The 23,887-nt window shown below is 47.5% G+C and overlaps 1 protein-coding gene across 1 annotated transcript in view; it reads right to left on the bottom strand.

Moving 5' to 3' along the window:
* TDRD5 (tudor domain containing 5) overlaps positions 1-14,550 on the bottom strand; it is a 32,389-nt gene extending 17,839 nt beyond the window's left edge. Inside the window, exons 1-9 of the mRNA XM_050963069.1 lie at positions 14,509-14,550; positions 13,868-14,106; positions 11,352-11,744; positions 10,695-10,873; positions 8,357-8,440; positions 6,897-6,953; positions 5,723-5,876; positions 3,933-4,042; positions 1,608-1,828 (exon numbers count right to left, since the gene is read on the bottom strand). Coding sequence (XP_050819026.1) covers positions 1,608-1,828; positions 3,933-4,042; positions 5,723-5,876; positions 6,897-6,953; positions 8,357-8,440; positions 10,695-10,873; positions 11,352-11,744; positions 13,868-14,099 — 1,430 coding nt within the window. The 5' untranslated portion in view covers positions 14,100-14,106; positions 14,509-14,550. The remainder of the gene's footprint in view (positions 1-1,607; positions 1,829-3,932; positions 4,043-5,722; positions 5,877-6,896; positions 6,954-8,356; positions 8,441-10,694; positions 10,874-11,351; positions 11,745-13,867; positions 14,107-14,508) is intronic.
* Between the last annotated feature and the right edge of the window lie 9,337 nt (positions 14,551-23,887).

Below are 23,887 nucleotides of genomic sequence, written 5' to 3'. Positions count from 1 at the left end.
TTACTAAATATCTCTGACAAAATCTGAGCCCTATTTATAATCACTGAAAATCTATCTTTCTGTGTTAATAAACTTATCTGAATGTTTTATCCTTACTAGTAAGTCTGTCCAAAGTGCTTGTGGAATCTGCTCAGTTTACAAAGGCTGGTGCATAGCTACTTTCCTTTGATGAAGGTGCGAACTAATTACTGAGCTTCCACTGTTCAAGAGAAGGTCTTGAGCAGTGGAAGACAGTATATTTCTGGGGTGCAAGGCTGCGGACTTGGGAGATTTACTGGTGTTTCCTTGTGTATAGTTCATGAGTTGCATGAATGCTCTCCACACCACTTAGCTGGGTGTGCCTCTGCATGCTGATGGCTGAGTGATTACGGTGCCTGGAGGGGTTTGCTGCTTGACACTGGCAAAGCACTGAGAGATAGAGCCCAGGCTGGAGAGTTAAGGGGGCCAGTGATGTTCCAGGTTGCTCGCACAGCAGTATGTAAAAAAAGTATACGTAAAAAGTATAGTTAGAGCTGTGTTACAGAGTTCAGTTTTTAACAGAAGCTGTCAACCTTTATTTTGTTGAAAATGTCAAAAAATACCAGAAACTATTTGAATTTTTCATAGTGGTTCAATGAAAAATGAATAGAGAGCATTATAAGCATTTAAAAGTCACCCTATTTGGCAATTTTTCATTAAGATTGTATCACTTTTTTGGTACTTCGTCTGCAAGAAATCTAACACATTCTGTCAAGTATCAGAGGGGTAGCCGTGTTAGTCTGGATCTGTAAAAGCAGCAAAGAATCCTGTGGCACCTTATAGACTAACAGACGTTTTGGAGCATGAGCTTTCGTGGGTGAATACCCACTTCTTCAGATGCATGTCACCCACGAAAGCTCATGCTCCAAAACGTCTGTTAGTCTATAAGGTGCCACAGGATTCTTTGCTGCTAACACATTCTGGGAGCTGTCCTTTAGTCTCTTTCCTGTTCCTTATGCATGAATTCCTAGAATATGAGTTATGCATTAGTAATGATGCTAGAGAGCATTTCATAACTATCCCTGAAAGCAACATGTATCCCACTCGTAACAAGCTTTTACTTTAACACAAAACCTTTAGATAATGACCTTCCCAAATACATGGAAAGCATGACAGTCAGATGTGCTGATCTGCTGATACAAAAGCACAGGAAGTAATTGTCAAGGTATTGCCTTACTGTGCAAGTTTGATGAAGCTGGGGTAAGTAGTGCTTTTTGGTATCTGTTGGAGATGGACGTGAAAGCCTTAAGTGTTGTAGGCAACATGAAGGTGTGAAGGAATGCATAAGTCCTTTGCCATAACTATTTATTTCTATGCTTTTAAATGTTGGGTGGAAGAAGTGTGTCCTGCTGCAGCCTTAACTGCCACCAAATAGTTCTTGTTTGCCAATTATAGAGGAATGAGTAAGCATTATGCATACATGAACGAGTAGAGTGCATGCACATCTGCACCAACACACCCAAGCCAATACCAACCACAACAGCAAGCTGGGTGCCCTGCTCTCTCAGCAGCATAGCACATGCATACACATACTCATGAAGAATCTGCACAGCAGGCCACAGCACAAAGCTGATGCAAAGCTTTCTCACCTCATCTCAATCATCATGTCCTCCAGCATCTCAGATGTTTCCTTGCTACATATCCGGATGTAGAACTGGTTAGGCGAGATGATGTACTCCACAAAGACACCCACTAGGGTGCTACTGTCCAGTGCAGGGAGACAATAAAGGCTTCTGTCCTGAACAGCATCAGGGGGGATCTCTGGTTCTGCTATCTCCCGTGCTAGCTGTAGCTCCTCCACATCCCGATACTGCAGAGCCAAGAAAAGGAGGAAAAGGATCTGGTGTTCAGACAGATGGTTAAATGCTGGTGCTGTGGGTGCACTGAACAAGGACAAGCAACCGCCCCATTAAGATAAAACCCAGTGCTGGTGGGGCTTGTCCTAATACCTATTGGAAAGGATTCTAAGTGGCACTGTACAGCCTAAGTCCACTGCTTAATTTGTAATGAAAGAGGTGCTAGTGCTCATGCTCAAGCAACATTTTTACTTTGATAAGTGATGTGACAAGCCCAGAGGTGCCGGGGCTTAGAACTGCTGAGCCTAGAGGTGCAAGGGCTCAGCCCTGGCATAAATTAAGCACTGCTTAAGACCTATTGCAATGCCCTTCCTCTTAAGGTCTTCAAATGACAAGGGCTGGCAGATTTAATTGTGGTGGTTCAGACCCACAATGAAGGAGAAGGAGTGCCTGACTCACCCATTGCAATTATTCCAATTAAACATTGGGTCTGACTGGCTCAGCAGAGGAGATCATCTGCCAGCAGAAAGTTCTTTGGGAACAGAGAAATTCTAAAAACTCTCTCTGGTATGTGTTACACCCACCAAGAAAGCAAATGGGGAACAGATACCTTACACCAGATTTGAGAGTGACCTCTGAACAGCTCCTATCTGGGAGCCTGGAAAATAGGCTATTAAATGCAAAAAACTATTTTGTCATCAAAACTTAGAGGCAACCCCAGAAGGGAGAAAGCCAGTCCCTTCCATGAGAGGACTTGACTGAAAAGGTGAACTAAATCTTTTTTGGTTTCATTTAGTTAACTAGGTGCATGCACTGCTTTCTGCTGCCCTATAGAGATTCAGACTCCATCTGTGTACATTGCTTCTTGTGCCAGCAAGGAGAGTGTGTGCCATAGAAGTAACTTCAGGACATGGATTGTTGAGGCAAGGGACAAAGAAAGAGAAAGGCACCTCACTTCACCTGGTAGCCATCCCTACTGGACAATGCAGAAGCAATGCAGATGAGATCGCCTGATCAACCACCATAGGTGGAAACTGCATTGTGGGAGTAAGGTACTTAACAGAATGAACAAGTTCATAGATATTAAGGCTAGAAGGGCCCATTAGGATACTCTAATCTGACCTCCTGCATAACTAGGGCCTTGCCAAATTCACAGTCCATTTTGGTCAATTTCATGGTCATAGGATTTTAAAAAATTGTACATTTCATTATTTCAGCTATTTAAATCTGAAATTTCATGGTGTTTGTAACTGTAGGGGTCCTGACCCAAAAAGGAGTTGGGGGGGGGTTGCAAGATTATTGTAGGGGAGGTTGCGGTACTGCTACCCTTACTTCTGTGCTGCTGTTGGCAGTGGCCCTACCTTCAGACCTGGGCAGCTGGAGAGTGCTAGCTGCTGGCTGGGAGCCCAGCTCTGAAGGCAGAGCCGCCAGCAGCAGCAGTGCAGAAGTAAGAATGGCATGATATGATACTGCCATCGTTACTTCTGTGCTGCTGCTGGCTGACAGCTGCCTTCAGAGCTGGGCACGTGGAGAACAGCTACTCCTCTCCCGCCGCCCAGCTCTGAAGGTATCACAGAAGTAAGGGTGGCAATACTCTGACCCCCCTAAAATAACCTTGCGACCTTCCTCTGCAACTCCCTTTTGGGTCAGGACCCCCAATTTGAAAAATGCTGGTCTCCCCCATGAAAGCTGTGTAGTATAGGGTAAAAGCACACAAAAGACCAGATTTCCTGGGGGAGACCAGATTTCATGGTCCATGATGCGTTTTTCATGGCTGTGAATTTGTAAGACCCTATTCATAACAAGCCAGAGATCCTTATCCAGTATTCTCTGCATCAAGCCCATAGCTTCTTATTTGAGTTACAGCACATCTTTTAGCAAAATATCCCATCTCAATTTGAAAACTTCAAGTGATGGAGAATCCACAATGTCCATAGGTAAGAGGGCTTTGGACAGGCTGGATACAGATGCAGAAAGATTGCAGTGACTCTGCAAGGCTGAGTCTGGCTACATTACACTCTTGAAGGGATATTTAAATTCCCAGCAGCCAGCCACACAAATCACAGCTTTCAAACCTGAAAAGCACCCCTGGTCATTACATTATTGAAGGCCACTCACTGGTTTCACCGTCTTTTTTACCACATTGAATACTTGGCTTTTTTTCAGGTCCACAGCCTCTGAGTTCTCAGAATGGAAATCCCAGCTGGAGACCTTAAGCTCAGCTGCACCTAGAGAAAATGTCAAAGAATCAGACTGACAGATCTCATCCTTTGCTCATCTAATGGAACCAAATGTGCTCTGTTAGAGGATGAAACTCACTTGTCTTAAAAGCTAGAGCTGTTACTTTCCAAGGCTCCATCTACATTCAGGAAATTTACCTTTGCTCTTACTCTAGTGCAAATATGTTGCACTGAAGTAAAGCAGGGCTTACACAAGTGTGACTTAACCCAATAAAGAAATTGCCCCTTGTGTAACTACGTCAAGATAATTACACCTGCACAATTCCCAATGTAGACACACCACACTGCTGGCTTACAATGCCACAGTTTATACTGCTAAGTCACACTACACTGATGTAAATTTCTTTAGCGTACAGACGCTCCCCAGGTTACGCAAACCCGACTTATGAAATCCGCACTTATGGAAAAAGTTCCGTACATTCTGTAAGCCTTTTTTTCCTGGCCTCCATAAACATTGGGTATACATTCCTGACTTACGCAAAATTCGACTTACGCAAGGCATTCTGGAATGGAATGGAACGCTTGCGTAAGTTGGGGAGCGTCTGTAGATAAGGCCCTAAGAAAGGAAGGAGAACACATTCATTTGGGCTTCAGAAAGCAATGAGAAAAAGAGCTGATGTACATCAAGATACAAAAGCAGAAACACTATAAATTCTTTCCTTGCTCAGTGGCACAGGCTATAAAACTCATTGATAAAAAACTTCCCTCCTCAACCCACAACAAAAAGGTTTCAAAAATATCTGCATTGAAGTATAATCTGCAAGATGCCAACAAAGCAAGCTTCCCTCCACAGAGAAGGGAAGGAGAAGCCGATGATTTGCCTTCACAATTCAAATGGACAGCACTTTTACCACACACTTTCCCCTGCTGTGATACTGATCACAGATTCCAATACTTGCAGCAGAATCTAATCTTTGATTAAAAACAAAAAGGGGGGGGGAAGCTAACCTTGATTGTGAAAATACTCTTTGGCAATGAACCTAAGCCAGAGATCAGCAACATTTCAGAATTGTTGTGCCAAGTCTTCATTTATTCACTCTAATTGAAGGTTTCATGTGCCAGTAATGCATTTTAACATTTTTAGAAGGTCTTTTTCTATAAGTCTATAATATATAACTAAACTACTGTATGTAAAGGTTTTTAAAATGTTTAAGAAGCTTCATTTAAAATTAAATTAAAACACAGATCCCCCTGGATCAGTGGCCAGGACCCGGGCAGTGTGAGTGCCACCGAAAATCAGCTCACATGCCACCTTTGGCACACGTGCCATAGATTGCCTACCCCGATCTATGCAATTCTGTTTTCTTGACAGCCTCAGACAGTAATTCTAAAACAGATGTGAAGTCCCCTCATTCATCTCAATAGGTTTTTAACTTTGAATATAAATGTCAAATCTAAGAGTTTCACTCAGGCTTGACAAATCCACTCACCAATGGTAAGAAATAAGCAAAGCTGCTAGTGTGTAATGCTGCATCCTGCTCTGAACAATACTCTGTTTAGACCAAGGTGATGAGTTGCATGATGAGACTTGTAGACTCTGCTTCTCTTTTACAGATCCCATTTTTAAGGGACCTTGCTGTACATCTTCGTTGGTAACATCTGTCCCACCAGCAGTATTTTGGTGATTCCTGCCCTACAGTGAAACAGGGACATACAAACCTCACTTACCATCTGCTAAGCACTTGCATTCAAGATCAAAGACCAGCCAGTCTTGTTCGCCTTCCTTGCGCTCAACATAGAGAATATCATTAAGGGCCCCAACGAACTCCATCACATTTAAGAACCCCAGCTCCTTCACGGACAGCTTCTGTTTAAAACGTGCCTGTTGCCAGAGAAGAAGAGTTTTACAAGGCATATTCAACTGCCTTAAAAAAAACTGCCAACACACCTTTCTAAAGGGAGTTAAAAGTATGGGGAGAAAAAAGATTCCAAAGCTATAAAAACAGTTCAATGGTATCTTTTAAACAGAACTGTTTCACAGTCAGGACTATAAGCTGGTACAAATGATATCCAGATGACTTGCGACCTTCTCATTCTTGATGCTGGACATGGAATGCAGCACTCCACAGCGCATCAATTACAAGGTTCACTGCTGTGTAACAGACACATACCTGATCCCTAAAACCAGACATAGGATGTAGATTTACATTTTGCACATCTAATAATTTTGTTAAACGACCAAAGAATGTGTTTTGCTGGAACACGACTATAGATAGAAGCCTGCAGCCAGACAGAACGAGCTTGAACACTAGTTCCCTAATATTAGTGGAGCTGCTCCTCAACAGCAAAAAAAATTAGACTATTTCTCAATACACATATATTCAGTTCTCTTAAGCCTCTTAAGAAAGGTATTTCATTTACTTACAGGATTCCACAAGGATTAGACAAATCAATATTTCAGCCTATGTGGCCTGCCTCAAGATTAGTTAAATAAAATACCCTTTTAAAAAACTGTTTAAAAGAATTATTGGGGTAATTAAGTTTTGGGGGAAATATTCCTATTTCCTCATTGTCAGCATGTGAACAGACATGCATCTGAGGAAGTGGGTATTCACCCACGAAAGCTCATGCTCCAAAACGTCTGTTAGTCTATAAGGTGCCACAGGATTCTTTGCTGCTTTTACAGACATGAGTTAGGCGACATCATCTTAGCTCCTATGGGTATTGATCTTCACCATAAAGCCAACACAGAGTTGGCAGCCTCTTCTGGAGGGAACCTGCACTGAAAAAAGGAAACTGCTCTATCAGAGCTGAGAGAGAAGCTTACAGAGATCTACATGTACCATGCCCAGCTTTAACCAAATTGAATAAAGACTCCCTACTTACCAGAGGCAAAACTTACCTCAAACTCACCAGGTAGCTTAGAAGCAAGCAAACCCTCAGGATACTGGGCTGCAACCTACACGATAGGAAAAGACACATCATAACCAGACAGTTGTGTACCTGGACCTTAGGTGAAAGAGGGAGTAAGAATAGGCTTCATATTGCAACACAGACAACTAAACAGCATGTTATGCGTGCAAAACAAGTACTTATAGAAAGTTAGGGGCCCTAGCTTTTTAATGACATGCACTTTAATACTAGCCCCTGTGGCTAGACATGTTGGACGTTCTATCTGTCACTGCCCCCAATTAGCAGTGCTCTGCCACTCATCCAGAACCTCAGACTTGCATAACTTAATTTCTGAGGGTACATATAAACTGGAAAAAGAGGAAAGGACAACAGATAGCATGTGCATGTTTGGAATTCATGGCCCCACACAGTGAAACGAGCAGGAGGAGCAAATGGAAGAGCCCTTTAAATGATCTGCATTTTGTATTTGATCTGTTGGCCTCAGCTGTGGCCACAGGCCCTGCTAGAAGATATAGAAAGTGCACCCAGAGCCTGCTCGGTTACAAGAGAAAATTTCAATGGAAAAGTATCTACTTCGGCATGGATTCATCTGTCCCAATCAGCAAGTCCACACATCTCTGAACTCCGTGTAGAGAGAAGCTCTACTGTATACAAGAATTATGAACATTCCACATTGTAGAATAGCTGCAAGGATCAAAAGTCTAATTCCCAGCTAAATAATCTAGGCCAGTGATTTTGAAGACCTTTTCCATACCTTTACATTCTTTTCCAAAAAGGCAACATCCTAACACCCCTAGCCAAATCTAGCCAAAAACCCCTCTCCCACTTAGCAATATGGTAAGGACAAAGTAGCCATGCCTCCTATATCTACCTGTTCACGACCTCCAGGTTCAGAACCCAACCCAGACAGCTATGCTGACAAGCCTCAATTAGCAGCCCACCACTGTATTTCAGTATGGTTGCTTAAGTGTACCCATAACATGAAAGGTACTGTCCATACTTATAGGACGATGGTGAGCTCTTCAGCGCATGAAGTATCTGTAAAATTTCAGTTGCTGTGAAGGGGAACAGTTCAAGACACAAGCAGTAAAAGAGAGGATAGTAGATTATTTAAATGTGTGTATCTCACTCCCCCTAAATACACACATTGAGAATAATCTATAGGGCGTCTCCACCTTTCATAGGTTCTGGTTCTGTACAAGCATCAGGATTCATAGATAGCCTGGAAAAACCCAGCAGAGAATACAGATTATCTGATGCCAAAGACAGAGGAAACATATTTCAATCTTGCTGACCCCACACCATCTTCCCTAATTTACCCTGTAACCACCAAGTCTACTGAGAAGCACTTGTGGTGTTCCTTGATCATAGAGCTTTAGACATGCTAATGTCTAAATGCTTATTCCTGCCCAAAGCTTAGAGACATTTCCAGATATGAGCAACACTTACAACTCGGATCTTCTCTTTGAGTTCTGAGCTGACTGTCCCTCCGGCTCCCTTCTGTGCAAACATCATCTTAATATCCTTCTCCAACTTCAAGGAAAAAGCCAAAAATCATACCAAGAAAAGGTGAATTCCAAGGCTCAAGAAAACTCATATCAATTGTAATCAAGGGGGAAAACAATTACAGTAAAAGATTTGTTTATTAGTGGAAATTACATAGAGATTAGGATTGCAGTGAAACAGGATTGAATGTCAGCATCTAGCAAAGAATTTTGAAAACACACTGCATGCATAAGATGCACAACCATTAACTCTAAAACTGCTCAGATACAGGGCACTTGGAATGTCTAGTAGTTCTTGCCCTCCATAATCTCTGGTGACTATTCTGTAGCTCGCCAATACTGATGGGTCTTGCTGTGATACAGGGGTCGCCAATTAATTATTGCTTACATTTGCCATTATACTACCAGCGTTGCACCACCTCATCATAAAGCAGACTCCATGCCAGCCATAAGCAGGGCCGTCCCTAGCCATTTTGGTAGCCTATGCAACCCCACCAGCGGTTGGCTGGCCCCAGGCCTCCATGGGCAGGGAGGGGGAGAGAGTCTGGGAGGCAGGGGGGAACCACCCCCCAGCACAAGCCAGCAGAGTGCAGCGGGTTGGGCCCAGGTCGTGCCACTTCCTGCCACCCAGTGAGTACAGGGCAGGCCCAACCTCACACCCATGGGGCGGTGGGAAGTGGAGTGACCCAGCCACAGCCCACTCCACTCTGTTCCCCTGGCTCCCAGCCTTGGCGCTTAGGGGGCAGGGGGAAACTGCCCCCCAGCACTCAGCAGCGGTGCAGCTGGGAGCCAGGGGAGCAGAGCAGGCTAGGGCCGGGTCACTCTACTGCGGCCGGTGAGTGCAGGCCTGACCCCTGCTGCAGACCTCAGCGGAGTGGGGGTGGAGCTGGGACAGAGCAGGGGCTGGAAAAGGTGGGGCAGGGGCTTTGGGGAAGGGGTAGAGGCGGGCAGGGCTTGGGTGGAGCAGGGGCAGGAGCCATGGGGAAGAGGCGGAGCAGGAGCTGAAGCAGCATGCAGCTGCTTAAAGCACCAGGAAATCTGGTGCCCCAAATTTCCTGGTGTCCTACACAGTTGTGTACTTTGTGTATGGGTAGGTATAACCCTGCCCATAAGCAAGCTTTCTGGAGCTCTCAGAACACCTCACACACTTTCTTTCATTCTTCCTTTGTCCCTAAGGCTCTTGCCATGGCATATGAGCCTTCTAGCAGGAACTAATTATACTGCAGCCTATTACAATTCTGGATCAGTTCCCTCCCACAGCCTACACTTCATCCAAACCTCCCTGCTAAACCCATCCTTTGTATTTTTTCCCCACTCATGTCTACGCACCTATCCCCATGCTGTCCTCTACATACAGAACTCACTCTCTCTCATTTGCTAAATGACCCTCTTAGGTGTGAAGTATTATTCATTTCAAATCCCTCCTTAACACATGCTGCTCCATTTGTACTTCAACAATGATCTAAAATAATCCACACCACCTCCCATTTGTACCATTAACCATTGTATTAATTGTGGGTCAGTATTGGATTGTCTGTGCCTGATCACCTAGATAAGCACCCCCCGGGGTGAGGAGAGTGAGGGTCTTCCTTTGTCTGAATATTGCCTAGCACACGGAACTCAACAACAATGGCTGGCCTTTGGACCAAGCCCTTCCCTGGTGCTAATAAACGGTCCAGTTATATGCAACCTCAGCACAGAGCCCATCAGGACCAGAAAGGACAAAGGAAATAGTGTCTTTCAGTTATGGCATTACCTGGAAAAGCTTCCATTCTTTTCTGTCCTTGGGAGGCAGTATATCTAGTAGTCTAAGCAAAGTACAGGGACTCAAGGCTCCTGGTTTCTATTCCTTTCTCTATGAGATTCTGTGTGACCTAGGACAAGTGACTTAACCACAATGTACCTCAGTTTCCATATGTGTAAAGTGGGAATAGTTACCATGGCTTATCTATCCTCACAGGAGGGTTATGAGGCTTAATGTTAAGTGCTCTGAGATCTTTGAGTGGAAGGCACTCTATCATTAGGTAACATCACAGGAATTGGCCAATGGGTGATCTGTAACATGAGTACAGAGATTTTGCACACCAGAAACAGGATTCTGATAGCCCACTGCACTCCCATGCCAATATCAATTTGTTTCCTGTTGAACTAATCTGAAAACAATTTAGAAAACCTTGTTTTGCCTTGTACTGATGATACACTATATCCCAGAGACAATTACATTATTAAATGACTCTGCTTAAGGATAAGAGACCCCACAGCTAACTACTTCAGTTACTTACTTGTTTCAGTCTCTCACCACAGTTCCCTACTGCTGCTTCCACTGGCTCTGATCCCCGTTTTGGTGTTTCAAGGCTCTCTGTACATAAGACAGATCCTGGAGGGGGTGTCCTAACTGCAGGTGGTAACAGAGAATCAGGCTTGGCCTGCTCTGCTTTCTTTGGCTGAATCATCATCTTACCTTAAGCAGAGAAGAGGTTTATACATGGCATTAATCAAACTACGTGAACATGGAGATCACAGTTTTCCATTTCCCTGTCAAGCCAGCAGGCAATGTTGGGCTCACACCAATGTTTATCCATTTCCACAACAGAGAGGCAACCTTTGTCATATTAATAAAAGCTATCTATAGAGTATACACTTCACGGTAGATGGATGGAGAGGGGCGAGTTTAGCTAATCTGGAGAACACAGAGGAGGAACCATGTAATAAAGTCCCAAGTCATACAGAGCCAGAATCCTTTGGCACTGGGCTGGGCACACAGCTGTGGCAGCAGCACCACTACAGCCCTCCTGTGTGTGAATCCTAAAGGATGGGTGCTATTGCAGCCAATGGAGACCTAGCCCCTTTCAGCTGAAACATGGTCTGCTTGAAAAAAAAGTGACAATATGTGCTAATCAGAACTACCTGCCCCAAGTTAAATACATATACATCCTCACCCTGTGACAGCTTTTCCTGCTGTTGCTTAACTGAGGGGCTTTCCTTCAGAGTCAACAGAGAGCCCGCCCTGGTCTGCTCAATGGCAATGATATCAGAGGCTGCGCTCAGCACTTCAATCATGGAGAAGAATCCATAGCGCGTATACTGGAATGTCCGTCCAAAACGCCTGGCGAAGGCCTTATCAAAATCTGAGAGCAAGACTGGGGACAGACTCAGCAGGGCCTTCAGCTCACTCTTCACCATAGCTGGCAGGATAGGAGCGGTCCGGCCCCGCCGGGGCAGGCGGGGGCAAGAGAAGGCATTTGTTCTTCGCATGATATTTTGCGCCTTAGAACTGGTCCTCTGTTTGGCAACCAAACTTGCCAACCCCCTGGTGGTCTCATCTGCAATGACTAAAGAAGCAGAAATAAATAGTTAAAGCTGTGTTGGGTAATGCTCTTCCTCTCTCCCCTTTCCCTTTTACTTGCCCCTTTCTGAGGAAACAGTCCTCTTCAAAGAGCAAATTGCACTAATCATTTATTGCTGAACTCTACCATTAATGATGGAAAGCACAGTAACTTACAGCTTTTATCTTCCCCTCGTAAGTCAGTCTGGATCAGCTTTAACATCCCATAGAGGACAACGTGTCAGCACCATGATCTCAGCAGATCATGATCCAAGCAAAAAGGGCTACTGAGCCTACTAAGTGCTTGAACAGGCGATCACTCGAGAGAACCCAGATATTGTAGAAGGCTGTGCTGGCTGCTCAATAGATGGCACCCTTCCCTGTGAGCCAGTATTGCAACAAAACTCTACTGAACCTTTTGATAGTGCTACAGCACAATGTGCTTTACTGGAGCTACAGCCTTTTGAACAAGATGTAAAGCCGAGGCCCTAACCACCTGTCAGCATGGCATTTTTCACAATGTTAAAGGTGTTAGCAACAGTGTCCTGGACTAATTCCAATTTGTGCAGTTACATTTTACCTAAATTGACCTTGCAATTTCAATCAGATATAGCATTCTTTTTTCACTGCCCTACACTGATGTAGATACTGAAGCTAAACTGCACAACTATTTGATAAAGTGATCCCTGTATATACATAGCTGGTGTCAATTCATGGCAACTGCACGTGTATTTCCCCCTTGTGCTCCAGCAAGGGCACCCACTCTTGACTCCCAGCTCCTCACCTCTCTTGGGCAGAGACCCAATATCTCTTTCCCTCCTGACAGGGGTTTTTCCAGGCTGCAGTTCCCTAGTAAGTCAGACTGCTTAAGCAGGTCTCCATCTGTGCTTTGCCTTCTCACCAGCGGCTACAAACAGTGTAATTGCCCACAGTTATAAGTTACCACACAGCCCTTTCTAAGCAAGCACATTCATTGTTAAGGTGAAAATACTATTAAAACAATAAAAGAACCTACCCACCATGCAAATAAGCTCATTAGAGATCAACCTGAACTTGAGCAAGAGTTCTAGTGGGTGATTGCTCCTTCGAACCCCACCATGGGGCTTTTCCGTGGTTACAACAGCTGTTTGCTTAAAACACACATTCATAGATTGGCCTTTGCATTATACTGCTTGTGTCTTTGCATTTGAGAGGCCATGCATACGTCAGTCAGACAATGGCACTCTCCTCTGGGCATAGCATCAAAAAGTTGGGTCCGGAGGAGACACTCTTCATTCACCTCCTCCCAGGTATTTCCTAGAAAACCTACTTAACTTTGTCCCAAAAGTTCCTTCTTATCTGGCATATTGTTTAAGAGTCCTTTCAAACTCAACACTTCTCAGGGTATACATTGGCCAAGTCTTTCCTTCCGAGAGAAGTTGCATACAATCCCACAATAATACAGTACAATACAATAATACAAACTTTGTATTTATAATACAGTGGACTCCAAAGCTATTTAACCTTAATTCAATATCATCAGGAAATTACCATATCTGTCACCGCTTGCACGGTGCTTTGGGAGGCCTCAAATTAAGAAGCACTATCTACATGCCTTTAAAACAAGCCAGCACCACCAGTGAGAGACGATGTTATTAATACTAAACCCTGAATACCCTGTTATAGGAAGCACACAGCCAGCCTTGCAAGATCTCTCTAGACTCATGGATTGGTATTATGGAGCTTACCAAAGAATTCTATGAATCTTTTTGGAGACAAAGCTATGTTCTCCCAGCATTTCCACATCACCCCTCATTTCTTAAAAAAAGATTTTAAAATGTCAATTCATCCTCCCCGAGGCTGCTTGCCTCTTCAATTTTGCAAAACTCACTCCTCCCAAAACAGTACTGCTGCTGCTGATCATTCCAAAGACTCTGCTCCCAAAGGTGAGGAAACAAGAAAGAAGTAGGATCTGGATAACTTCCCCCATGTCCAAATGCTCCACCTCCAGGGTCCACGCTACAACAGCCTTGTATCATGCACATACAGACTACAAGTACAGCATGAGACTGTTCTACTGAATGTCTTTCCATGCTAGGGTGAGGGTTCCCAAGTCATTTGCTCCTCTTGCCAGGGAAGTCACGCACCCACCTTTCAGTACAACACAGCCATCTCTACAAGAACAGATATTGACGACATCGGGCATGTCCTTCACCAGCTCCATGGTGGATCGGTAGCCCAAGGTGCGCAATGGGAGAGGTTTGCCGATCATAGTCAGGTACTCCTGCTCCAGCTGCACTGGGGTCAGGCCCTCTTTGACAGCCATCAGCAGTGACCTCACCTCTTTCCTCAGCAAGTCCATGAGGTGCTCTTGGTCCGACATGTTTGCACTAGGGGAGAGACAGAGTGAGCAGAGAGCGCTGGTCCAGCAGGGAGGAGAGGCACTGGAACCACGTCAGTGATGGACTTCTATAGCAAGCCCCAGAGACAGGCAAGCTGGGGGGGGGGGGGTCTGAGCCAGCACCAAGAGTGCAGCACAACAGCCCTTGCCCCACAGTTACTGCCCCTGCATCAGCCTGTCCCCTTCTCCCCAGAATCACTGCCCCCTCTAAAGTTATTGCCCCCCGCAGAATTACTGCTCCTCCCCCCACGAAATTACTGTCCCTCATGCAATTACTGCCCCTCCCACACCCCCGGGGTTACTGCCACTGCGTCTCCCTGTCCCTCCCCCATGGCGATTCCTGCCCCAAGTCCTCCTCCCTCCCATCCCCCCAGAATCGCCCCGCCCCCACCGTCCCGCGGGCTCGCGCTGTGTCCTCGCGTCCGGGTCGCTCCCTCATGTGGTGCGCACCCTGTGCGCCTGCGCACAAACACCCCACCCCCCTGTGTCCTCCCACCAGACCATAGGGCGGCGCCTGAGGGGCGTTCTACCAGTGAGACCATAGAGAGCAGCGGAGGGGCGCTAGAGCCTCGCCAGCGGCACATAATGCCACCCAGTGGTGAGAGCGAGGTACTGCGCTCAGGCAGCCCGTCCCAGCTGGGGCTGGGCCAGCCTCCCATAGGTGGGAGCTGCCCATGGGGCGGGTGGGAGCTGCCCATGGGGCGGGGGGCGGGGTCCCCACCCAACACAGTGACCCTCAGGTCCTGTGGGGGAGAAGGCAGGGCTGAGTTCCATCCCAGGTGACAGGCATCCACAGTACAGACACACCCCCAAAGTTGTACTGAGTGGTCCCTTTGCTGAGCTCCCGTCTGACCCTTCGGGCCACCCCATGCGTGTCCCACGGAGCCATGTCCTACTGCACCTTGCTAGCTGTGCCCATCCTGGTAACTCATAACCTCGTGAGGCACAAATCAAAACATCAGATCTCTACCTGGGCTTCATCAGACAGACCTGACAGCACAGCCGGCTAAACCAACGAGACCAATGGGGCCTTGAAAGCAGGCCCAGGATCTTGCCACAGAATCATGATTGAGCCCTGCTTTCAGGCTCAAAGAAAGCAAAAGGGATGGGGGGAAAGAATAGAAAAAAAATCAACCACACCCCAACATAAACCTTCAGCCCAGCTCCACATCATGCACACACAATCTCCAATTAGCATCAACTTTTAAGCCCTTAGACCAGGGGTGGGCAAACTTTTTGGCCCGACGGCCACATCAGGGTTGCAAAACTATATGGAGGATCTGGTAGGGAAGGCTGTGCCTCCCCAAACAGCCTGGCCCCTGCCCCCTATTTGCCCCCTCCCACTTCCCACCCCCTGACTGCCCCCCTCAAAATCCCAGACCCATCCAACCCCCCCCTGCTTCTTGCCCCCTGACCACCCCCTCCCAGATCCCCTAACTGTCCCTCAGGACCCCACCCCCTATCTAACCCCCCCTTCTCCCTGTCCCCTGACTGCCCCGACCCCTATCCACACACCCTCCCCATGACAGGTCCCCTGGGACTCCCACACCTATCCAACCCCCCGTTCCCCATTCCCTAACTACCCCCCCAAACCTCCACCCCATCCAACCACCCCCTGTCCCCTGACTGCCCCTCGGTACTCGGTACTCCCCGTTCCCCATCCCCTTACCATGATAGAGCCAGCCACAACGCCATGCTGCCCAGCAGGGGCGGTGGGCCAGAGCGCTGGCAGCGCAGCGAGCTGAGACTGCAGGGGAGGGGGAACAGCAGGGGAGGGGCTGAGGTCTAGCCTCCCCAGCTGGGATTTCAGGAGCCAGGCAGGATGGTTCCATGGGACAGATGTGGCCAGTGGACCGTAGTTTTCCCACCTCTGCCTTACACATTCCACAGACCTACCTCATGGAAGGTTAGGAAAATTCCCAGAAAGGATCATTGCTCCACAACACTGATGTTTCAACACAACAGCACAATGTAATGGCAGTGTGAATATTATGGCACCAAAATCTAGGCTTGTACAAAATGATGCAAGCATTGAAAAATGTCAGACAAATCATTAAGACCTGGACAGGGCCATCCTTACCCATATGCAAAGTACACAGCTGCGTAGGGCACCAGGAAATTTGGGGAACCAAATTGCCCCAAATTTTCTGGTGCCCTATGCAGCTGAGTAGTGCTCCAGTGGCCGGCCTGATCCCTCGGTTGGCTGAGTCGCCCAAGAAAGCTGCTCCTGCCCCTGCCCCACCTCTTCCCCATGAGCCCTGCCTCTTCCCGCCCTAGATCTTCCCCAGACCCACCCCTTCCTCTGAGCAACGTCCCAGGGGTCTGCAGACAGGCGCACCCTGTACTCACCAGGTGGCAGGAAGTGAAGCGACCCGGCCCCAACCTGCTCTGCTAGCTTGTGCTGGAGTACGGTTCCCCCCAGCCCCTCAAGCCAGCTCCTGCCCTCCCATGGAGGCCTGGGCCAGCCCCACCCCCCAGAGGCCTGGGGCCAACCCCTCCCGCAGGAGGGCAGCGTAGGGTACCAAAATGTCTAGGGACAGCCCTGGACCTGGAAAGAAATGAAGGGGCACTAATCAATCCTAGTTGGTGTTACAAGCCGTGTGGATGGTGGGAAGCAGTAGATAGACTCAGACTCATAGACACTAGGACTGGAAGGGACCTTGAGAGGTCATCAAGTCCAGTCCCCTGCCCTCATGGCAGGACCAAATACTGTCTAGACAATCCCTAATAGACATTTATCTAACCTACTCCTAAATATCTCCAGAGATGGAGATTCCACAACTTCCCTAAGCAATCTATTCCAGTGTTTAACTACCCTGACAGTTAGGAACTTTTTCCTAATGTCCAACCTAAATCTCCCTTGCTGCAGTTTAAGCCCATTGCTTCTTGTTCTATCATTGGAGGCTAAGGTGAACAAGTTTTCTCCCTCCTCCTGATGACACCCTTTTAGATACCTGAAAACTGCTATCATGTCCCCTCTCAGTCTTCTCTTTTCCAAACTAAACAAACCCAATTCCTTCAGCCTTCCTTCATAGGTCATGTTCTCAAGACCTTTAATCATTCTTGTTGCTCTTCTCTGGACCCTCTCCAATTTCTCCACATCTTTCTTGAAATGCGGTGCCCAGAACTGGACACAATACTCCAGTTGAGGCCTAACCAGCGCAGAGTAAAGCGGAAGAATGACTTCTCGTGTCTTGTTTACAACACACCTGTTAATGCATCCCAGAATCACGTTTGCTTTTTTTGCAACAGTATCACACTGTTGACTCATATTAAGCTTGTGGTCTACTATGACCCCTAGATCTCTTTCTGCCATACTCCTTCCTAGACAGTCTCTTCTCATTCTGTATGTGTGAAACTGATTGTTCCTTCCTAGGTGGAGCACTTCGCATTTATCTTTATTGAACTTCATCCTGTTTACCTCAGACCATTTCTCCAATTTGTCCAGATCATTTTGAATTTTGACCCTGTCCTCCAAAGCAGTTGCAATCCCTCCCAGTTTGGTATCGTCCGCAAACTTAATAAGCGTACTTTCTATGCCAACATCTAAATCGTTGATGAAGATATTGAACAGAACCGGTCCCAAAACAGACCCCTGCGGAACCCCACTTATTATACCTTTCCAGCAGGATTGGGAGCCATTAACAACTACTCTCTGAGTACGGTTATCCAGCCAGTTATGCACCCACCTTATAGTAGCCCCATCTAAATTGTACTTTCCTAGCTTATCTATAAGAATATCATGCGAGACTTGTATCAAATGCCTTACTAAAGTCTAGGTATATCACATCCACCGCTTCTCCCTTGTATATCTTGACTTTAGTAAGGCTTTTGATACTGTCTCACATGACCTTTCCATAAACAAACTAGGTAAATACAACCTAGATGGCGCTACTGAAAGGTGGTTGCATAACTGGTTCCCAGAGAGTAGTTATCAGTGGTTCACAGTCATGCTGGAAGCAGTAACATAGCTAGCAGGGTGCAGGGGAAGCAGCTGCTTCCCTCAGCACATTTTCCAAAAGCGGTGCCTTAGTTAGGGGTTACCATGGCGCCAGAGAGTGGGGCCCATGCTCCCTCCACTCTGAAGCTTGGTCTGCTGGGCAGCGCTGGGCTCCTGCAGGCAAGGGAGGGCAGCACACCCGGAGGAGCCATAGGGAGGGGGCAGCACGGCCAGAGGAGAAAGGGGGGGCGCAGCATGGCCGCCCGCCCCTCCCCCCCGCAGATGACTTTGATGCGGACGGTTTGGCAGCCAGGCCCCTTGGAGAGCGCCGCGGTGCAGAAGCAGCTGTCAACAATTAGCTCTGGGCAGTTCCTGCTGGCCCAGGAGAGCCCCGCCAGCGCAGCTGCAAAGCAGGGACAGCAGCAGAGCCCGTGCACGGTGGAGGAGCAGACACCGCGGCTCTGCGCTGCTCATGGCAAGCTCCGTGCACAGCCCGCTGCGAGGGCAGCTCGGTGCCCGCCCCGCCTCCTGCACTGACTGGGTCCCGGGACAGGGAGGGTCTCCCCCGCCTCCTCACAGCAGCCACACTGGGCGGACTCGCAGCCGGTCACTCCCAGCAGGAGCCTCAGCGCCACCCTCGGCTCACCAGAATAAAACTCCCCCTGAAGAGGGGAGAGCGCGTCCCCGCTCCTGCCGCAGCCTGTCAGCACGACCCGCCCACAGCCAGGCTCCGCGAGCAATCCCGGAAAGGGCAGCGCCTCTGGGCTGAGCGAGCAAGCCAGACTGCAGCTCCCCCGGCTCCTGGCCGCTGAGCCACGCGCGATCTCGGCTACTGATTTGCCGAGCGATTGGGGCTGCCAGGAGATTCGCCATGGTGGGGTTTGCTCTCTCTGCTGCTGGCCCGGAAAAAAGCAGCGGAAGGGCAGGCAGTGCACTCCCAGGCTTTCCCGGTCCCAGGGGCAACTCCAGCCCCCTCTGCACAGAGAGCCCCGGGGACCTGAGCCCACTCCCATCCCCAGTAACCCCTCCCCAAGCTCCATACCCTATGTACCCCTCCCATGTACCCCATTCCCCCGCCTTTCCCTTCCCTTCACCTCCTTTCATACCCCGTCCTCTGCTACCCTCCCTACGACCTCCCCTCAAGTCAACCCCCGTCCTCCTCCCTCCACATCCTCCCCTTCACCTCCCCTCATACCCCCTGTCCCCTGCCACCCTCCCTCTACATCAATCCCCCTGTCCTCTGCCAGCCTCCCTGTACAGCCATGGGAGGGCGGTGCAGCCAGAGGAGCGAGGGGGGGCACAGCATGCAGGGCGGGTGCAATCATTTAGGCAAACTAGGCAGCCGCCTAGGGCGCCTAGTGATTGGGGGCGCCTAAAAGTCCCCTCAGGCGAGGAGGTGAGCTGGGTGGGGGGGCACACAGGGGAACAGCTCCCTGCCCCAGCTCACCTCCACTGAGCACACAGCCCAGCGCTAAGTCTCCTCCAATCAGCACTGCAAGCCTGGGCTGGGAGGAGAATTAGAGCAGCGCAGGCGTGCTCAGTGGAGGAGGCAGAGCCGAGGTGGGCTGAGGCGGGCTACCCAGGCAGGGTTAGCTTCCGCGGGGGGAGGTCTCCCCAGGCAGGGTTAGCTGCCGTGGCGAGGGGGGGGGGAAGTCTCCCCAGGTAGGGTTAGCTGCCATGGGAGGACAAGGGGTCTCCCTGGGCAGGGTTAGTTGCCATGGGGGAATGGCGGGGGGAGAGGGGTTAGTTGTCGCAGTGGGGGGGTAGCTGCTGCAAGGGGGGCTCCCTGGGTGGGGGGCTGAGTTAGCTGCCATGGGTGGGGCGGCGTTAGCTGGGTGGGGGGTGCAAGGTGGAAGTTTTGCCTAGGGCACAAAACTTCCTTGCACCGACCCTGGCAGCATGGCCACAGTGTGGCCAGAGGAGCCAGACAAGGAGGTGGGGCACGGCATGGCCAGAGGAGCCAGGGGGGCGTGGCCAGAGGAGGAGCCGGGGGGGGGCACCTTTTTTATGTTTGCTCCCTCTGCTCTTAGAACCTGGCTACACCGCTGGCTGGAAGGGAACAACAAGTGGGGTTCCGCAAGGATCAGTTCTGAGTCTGGTTCTGTTCAATATTGTCATCAATGATTTAGATAGTGGCATAGAGAACACACTTATAAATTTTGCGGACAATACCAAGTTGGAAGGGGTTGCAAGTGCTTTGGAGGATAGGATTAAAATTCAAAATGATCTGGACAAACTGGAGAACTGGTCTGAAGTAAATAGGATGAAATTCAATAAGGACAAATGCAGAGTACTTCACTTAGGAAGGAAATATCAGTTGCACACATGTAAAATGGGAAATGACTGCCTAGGAAGGAGTACTGCGGAAAGGGATCTGGGGGTCATAGTGAATCACAAGCTAAATATGAGTCAATGGTGTAATGCTGTTGCAAAAAAAGCAAGCAATTCTGGGATGTATTAGCAAGAGCATTGTAAGCAAGAAATGAGAAGTAATTCTTCTGCTCTACTCCACGCTGATTATGCCTCAACTGGAGTACTGCATCTAGTTCTGGGTGCCACATTTCAGGAAAGATGTGGAGAAATTGGAGAAAGTCCAAAGGAGAGCAACAAAAATGATTAAAGATCTTAGAAAACATGACATGAGGGAAGATTGAAAAAATTGGATTTATTTAGTCTGGAGAAGAGACGACTGAAAGGGGACATAACCATTTTCAAGTACATAAAAGGTTGTTACAAGGAAGAGGGAGAAAAATTGTTCTTCTTAACCTCTGAGGATAGGATAAGAAGCAATGGGTTAAATTGCAGGCGGGTTTAGGTTGGACATTAGGAAAAACTTCCTAACTGTCAGAGTGGTTAAGCACTGGAATAAATTGCCTAGTGAGGTGCTGGAATCTCCATCATTGGGGATTTTTAAGAGCAGGCTGGACAAATGGGTGTCAGGAATGGTCTACTCTAGATAATACTTAGTCCTGCCATGAGTGCAGGGGACTAGACTAGATGACCTCTTGAGATCCCTTCCAGTTCTATGAGTCTATGATTTTTCTGGGTAGAAGAGTATTGATTTATGTCCTTTAGAGCCCATGCAATCAAGCCAATTTTCTCCATCTCTTTATTAATCAGTCATCTTATAACAAAGTGACTCTGTCCTTTAGAGCCAACACAATAGAATAATAGTTGGCACTTTACCCCTTCAAAGCACTTTAATATTAATCAGCACCTCTGTGTAAAATAGGTATTATTCCCATTTTACATGCACACAAGCTGAGAAAAGAAAGGGACCAATTTTAATTTAATGCAACAAAATTAAAACAAACATTTTATATATTTTGATAGTTTTTGGAATATTTTTGCAGAACTCTGTTTATAATCCCTACTTTACAGCGGCGAAATCCAAGGATGAAAGGTTAAGTGACTTGCCCAAGGGTAAAAGGGGAATCACTATCAATCTGGAGTATAATTCCTGACTCCCAGTCATGTGTTCAGGCCAATGTTCTATTTCTGTTCCTAAGTCCATCCATGCCTGTTCAGTTATTTTGTTTATTTCCAAAAAGTTGTACGATTCAGTACAATTCCCAGTGACTCAGGCTACAGATTAAGCTGTTTGGAGGAAACAAGGAGAAATGCCTGCATTTGAGTAAATGATTCCTGTCTTCATTCTACACAGATTTTCCCCAGGGCAGGAGTAAACATGCTGCACTATTCTCAAATCCAAATTCCTGAGATCAACTGAGAGTTGCTCAGCTGCAAACTGCTCTTACAAAGAACCCTTGGGAAATAGCATCCAGAACACCAGACAAGAAATCAAAGCTCCAGGCTCTTACAGTTATTAAAGATTGCATTGTACTTTTGGCGAGAAAGGGCCATAGCCAAAGCAATCTGACCAACTTTCAGAATTACTTACTGCTGACCTGAAATTCCACTTGCAGGTCCCGTTGGATATGAGATCCTTCTCTGTTCTCCTCCCACTCCACACTGTTCCATAATGTTGACATACCTGATTAAACAGGCAATTTCTGTATTTATATAGTTTATAAAGCATTTGGGGATGATTAAGGACACCATTAATTATGTATCACTGTTTTCTCCCAAGTACCTACCCAACTCCATTTGCTTGACAGTTGCCCCATGTATTCAACAGTTCCCTGGGACCAGTAAAGAATGTTTCCGGAGCCTAACACTACAAACTAGATTAGGGAGTAGAAAGTTCAGAGTTCAGGCCTGCCTGTAATATCCTGACTTAGCAGGCTGCAAAGATTTCCAATAAAACAGGAATCCAAAAGAAAACAAAGACTGTTGTCACGCTAACTACTCCCTTCCTCTTTCTCCTCCTCCTCTAACACTACACATACCTGCTGGACAACAGCACAGCTGTGCTTCTAGATATCAGCACTAAGTCAGCACCAACTCATCAGAAGGGAGGTTGCTGCTTCTGTGTGCTGAGGACTAGCATTGTCTTGCTATTGAACTGATTTCTTATAGCATAGATTGGGCCTAACCACATTAGCCAACTCAGTTACAATTGTGTCTGCAGTACAGATAGGCCCTATGAAGCTCTCCCTCAATCCACCCAAATTGCTTAGGATAGCTTGAAATCCTCGGATGCCAGAGTCAGCCTGAGCAAGCACTAACCTCTGCTTCGTTGGTGAGCAGCTCCCCCATATGGAAGAAAGCATACAGAGCGAGCTGGTACATAGCATGGCCCTAACAGACAAATCTCACTCCTCATAGGGAATGGAGAGTGAGTAAAAGTTAGAGTGCCCATATTTTCCCAAATGGAAAATGGGACACTGCACAGAGCCGGCCTGAGGCCCCCTTTTTCCACCCCCCGCTGCCCACCTGTGCAGAGCTGGCCCAAGCTCCCCCTCACCGAGAGCCCAAACCACACCTGCTGCCCGCCTTGAGCCCTCCCTCCCTCCCTCATGGAGCTGTCATCACTGCTTATCTCCACCCCCCTGCATGTTCCTCCGCCCAGCAAGTGGAATTTCAGGTCAGCAGTAAGTAATTCTGAAAGTTGGTCAGATTGCTTTGGCTATGGCCCTTTCTCGCCAAAAGTACAATGCAATCTTTAATAACTGTAAGAGCCTGGAGCTTTGATTTCTTGACTGATGGTCAGTCAGCAAGAGCACACGGGACAAATGCCCAGTTTTGCCAAAAAAGTTGAGACTGCCAGGACAGAGCTTAAAAAAGAGACTATCCCAGCCAAAACAGCATGTATGGTCATCCTAGTAGACTAACATCCTCCTTGCACTGGCTTCCCTTGTCTGGCAATGCACCTGATTGGAGATCTCCAGTGCTTGCATCCCCACCACTGGGACAACAGTGTCTGGGCCGGATGAGGCTGAACCTACCAAGGTGTCACAAGTAGAAGTCAGACTATGGTCATAGCTGCTAGTGTAGAAGCTGGACGTACCAAGTGACTTGGCTGGGGAAGATTTCTCTAGGGAAGGGAATTACTTCTGCAAATATAAAGTCACTTTGTTTCATTTTAATGGAAAGAGGCTTGAACATTTCAGCTGCTCATTTTTTTTATTTCTTTAACATCCAGGGTCACGCGGGGTTGAATTTTCAGCAGCATAAGAATTCATTCCAATGCTCCCTATAATAAGATCCTTATTTTCTTTAGTATAGCCATTAACTTCAACATCCCACGCTAAATACTGTTATTTACAACTATCTAAATGTGCATATATAAGTTTCCTGTGCTTCATACAGATCTACAAAGGACCAGCCACACGTCTGGCACCATATGGAAATGAAGGCAGCTGTATTGTTAGTTACTTTGCCCACCAACAAAATGCAGCCCCTTCTGTGGGCAGAATACGGATAGTAG

Source organism: Gopherus flavomarginatus, chromosome 7 (genome assembly GCF_025201925.1).
Source record: "Gopherus flavomarginatus isolate rGopFla2 chromosome 7, rGopFla2.mat.asm, whole genome shotgun sequence".
NCBI lineage: Eukaryota > Metazoa > Chordata > Testudines > Testudinidae > Gopherus > Gopherus flavomarginatus.
Note: the sequence above shows the minus strand (reverse complement) of the source record. Positions and strands in the feature narration are given on the sequence as shown.